This window comes from Brassica napus, chromosome A3 (assembly GCF_020379485.1).
Source record: "Brassica napus cultivar Da-Ae chromosome A3, Da-Ae, whole genome shotgun sequence".
NCBI lineage: Eukaryota > Viridiplantae > Streptophyta > Magnoliopsida > Brassicales > Brassicaceae > Brassica > Brassica napus.
The window spans coordinates 36,937,479-36,940,971 of NC_063436.1; the positions used below are offsets into that span (position 1 = coordinate 36,937,479).

The 3,493-nt window shown below is 39.1% G+C and overlaps 1 protein-coding gene across 1 annotated transcript; it reads left to right on the forward strand.

The window, feature by feature from the left end:
• Positions 1-502: 502 nt before the first annotated feature.
• Positions 503-2,247, forward strand: LOC106429525 (transcription termination factor MTERF4, chloroplastic-like). Its single transcript, XM_048777235.1, has one exon. The coding sequence runs from the start codon at positions 739-741 to the stop codon at positions 1,966-1,968; it is 1,230 nt and encodes a 409-aa protein (XP_048633192.1). The 5' UTR covers positions 503-738; the 3' UTR covers positions 1,969-2,247.
• The last annotated feature ends 1,246 nt before the right edge of the window (positions 2,248-3,493 follow it).

Below are 3,493 nucleotides of genomic sequence, written 5' to 3' on the forward strand. Positions count from 1 at the left end.
AGTTCTTCTCTTGGGAGGAGGTGAGCAGCTTTGTTTTGTAGGTCATTTGGCTGTCTAGTGAGTGTCTGCATGTAAGAAATGGTGGTCTTCTCTGTCGTTTTCTCGAGTGGAGTTTCAAGTTCCTTGGTACTTGTTTCTTAGGTGTAGTGATGGTCTTTGTCGTGCAAGTTGTGGTTGGTAGTAGCTAGTGTTGGTGTTGAATTAGCCTTGCTATCTTTCCTTTTGTAATTTGTTTATACTTTGGCTCGATGTTGATCCCTTATTGATCCCTTTAGGGTTGAGAAATGCTCAAGCTTTTGGTTCTTAGTTCATTTTCGGTGTTACCGGATTCTATGGAAAAGTGAATTAGTTTTTGGTTTATCAGTCCCAGCTTTAGTGTCACTGTCTTTTTTTTTTAGAATATCAAGTCTCGTGTGTTAAATATAAACCTATTGTTGTTTATTAGTATTGAGTCTTTCTCTTTTGGGCTTTTGCTTCTGGTGATTTTTTCATGTTCCACCGGTTTTGTATTCGATTTTGTATCTCTTCAATGTCTAAGCCAAAGGATTTTAGTGTTAAAAAAAGAAGATGATTATATATTATCATATATGAAAAAGGTGCATACTATTAGTTGGATAATGGGCTGTAAAGGTCCATTTGCATCATAAACCCTATTTCCGAGTGAACGGACGGATCACACCGATTGTCCAGTCATCATTTGCCTCTTCCTCTTCCTCTTCCTCTTTTTTCTCCTCTGTAATGTATTCTCTGATACTCCATGGAAGAAGGTTCTGCGAGTTGCAGAAATGGCGTCATTTAAATGAATTTCCTTTCTCCAACTCCTTTTCCTCTACTAGTGCAGCAATCCTTCAAGATGGTCAGAACTTTACAGTGTCTTACCTCGTTGGCTCACTGGGTCTAACTTCAAAACTCGCCGAATCAATCTCAAAGAAACTCAGTCTCGAAGACGAAGACAGAAACCCAGATTCGGTTCTGAATCTTCTGAAGAGTCACGCTTTCACAGATTCTCAGATCTCCACCATCATTACAGAGTACCCACAAGTCCTAACACTAGACGCTGAGAAAACACTCGCTCCCAAGCTCAAGTTGCTGCTTTCCAGAGGAGCTTCAACCTCCGAGCTCACCGAGATTATCTCCAAAGTTCCAGAGATCTTGGGAAAGAAGTCTATCAGCATATACTATGACTCTGTCAAATGCATCATCGAAGCAGATAGTAATGATGACTCTTTCCCACAGGGTACTAGTTTAGAGAACAAAGTCAGAAACGTATCTGTTCTTAGAGGTTTAGGTATGCCTCAGAAGCTCTTACTCCCCTTGCTCATCTCCAAATCTCAGCCCATTTGCGGAAAAGAGAACTTCGATGCTTCCCTCAAGAGGGTCATCGAGATGGGTTTTGATCCGACCACCTCAAAGTTTGTCCTAGCTCTCCGCATGCTTTACCAAATGAGCGACAAGACGATTGAGGAGAAAGTTGAAGTCTATAAGAGTTTAGGTTTCACTGTCGAAGATATATGGGAGATCTTCAGGAGCACTCCTACTTTCCTGAAAGTCTCCAAGACCAAGATGCTGAGCTCCATGGAGACGTTTCTAGGGTTAGGGTTCAGCAGGGATGAGTTTGCCATGATGGTCAAACGCTATCCTCCCTGCATTGAGTATTCCACGGAGTCGGTTATAAAGAAGACTGAGTTTTTGCTGAAGAAGATGAATTGGACGGTGAAGGCCGTTGCTTTGCACCCTCAGGTTGCTGGTTACAGCTTGGAGAAGAGGATTGTACCAAGGTGTAACGTGATCAAAGCTCTCTTGTCCAAAGGGTTGATTGGGAGTGAACTCCCTCCAGTGTCGTCTGTTTTGTCGTGTACGGATCCGAAGTTCTTGAACAAGTATGTGATGAAGCATGACGAGCTGGTGCCTGAGTTGATGTCTATCTATAAAGGACAGGTAGACCACAAGTCACTCCCACAACAGTGAGAAACCTCAAGGTTTGTCCCAGTTTTAGATCATCCTTACTCCTTTGTATAATGACAAGGGGAACCAAAAGATGAGGTCTTGATTTATGTATCCCATTTTGTGCTTTTGTAATCTCAATTTTACTTGGATCCCACATGTTTTCTTCTAATATGCAATCTGACTGGCACAATTATTTGAATCTTTAATGCTTAGCCTAGACGCAGCTAAGAGAAGGGCCTTTCCTTGTGGTATATCCATAAATATGTGTGGATTGATATAATAATATATGTTTCGTTGCTCTTTGGTTTTCTTATGCGTAAACTTAAGATAATATGGTCTCTACTTATATTTTCATTTTATAAGCTTTAGTTACAAACTTACAATTAAAACGGAAATATTTACTGTTTTTTTTCTGAATATTTCTTTGGGTTGGTGGCTTGTGAAATACAAGCTTCGTTTCAGGCAACAAAACGGAGAGTTCTTAAAGCAACATTCATCTCTAGATTGAGAATAAGAAGTTCGGAAACTGAGTTTGGTTAGTGTACACTCAGAGTAGGGGTTTTGGGCTTAAGAGGTTTGAATTAGAGCATCTCTAACTCATAACACTATTTTAATGTTAAAATCACACTATTTTAATGTAATTTCAACACTAAAAAAAAATTCTTCTCCAATCATAACACTAAACTTCACACTAAAAATTATATTTATAATATTATATGTATTTATGTTTTTATTTATCATTTATTTAATTATCTATTTTATTAATAAAATAAGTGAATAATATTTTAGTGGAATGAATAGTGTTTTAGTGTGGTGAATAGTATTACACCAAATTTGGTGTGAAATTATAGTGTTGCACTAAAATGGTGTGATTTTTAGTGTTAGGTTGGAGAAGGTTTTTGTGTCAAAATTATACTAAAATAGTGTTTTGAAGTTGGGTTGGAGATGGCCTGAGAGAGTTTGGTCTTGAGCTGATGATGTCTATCTATTGCCCTAAATAATATTTTAGTGGAATAAATAGTGTTTTAGTGTGGTGAATAGTGTTACACCAAATTTGGTGTGAAATTATAGTGTTGTACTAAAATGGTGTGATTTTTAATGTTAGGTTGGAGAAGGTTTTTGTGTCAAAATTATACTAAAATAGTGTTTTGAAGTTGGGTTGGAGATGACCTGAGAGAGTTTGGTCTTGAGCTGATGATGTCTATCTATTATACTAAAATGTCTATCTTCACTGGAAGGCAACAACACTCAGCAACTGCCACCAAAAAATAAAACATAAGAAAAAAGGTTTGAATCTTTGGATCCCTACAAGTAAGTGTTGGGTATGGGCCTAGCCCTCCCAAAAGGCTCACAAGACAATTACCCAGACACATGATCACAACAAAGAAAGTCGGCTCGTCGACTTGCGAGCCGGCGATCAGCTCGGCTTTAGACTACTTCTGACCGTCGAGACGACTAATTGAACGCCGTCGGCTCGACGACTTGACTCAGCGGCCCGACACCTCGGTCCAACTACTCGAGGAGGCCCATCGAGACAGAGAACATT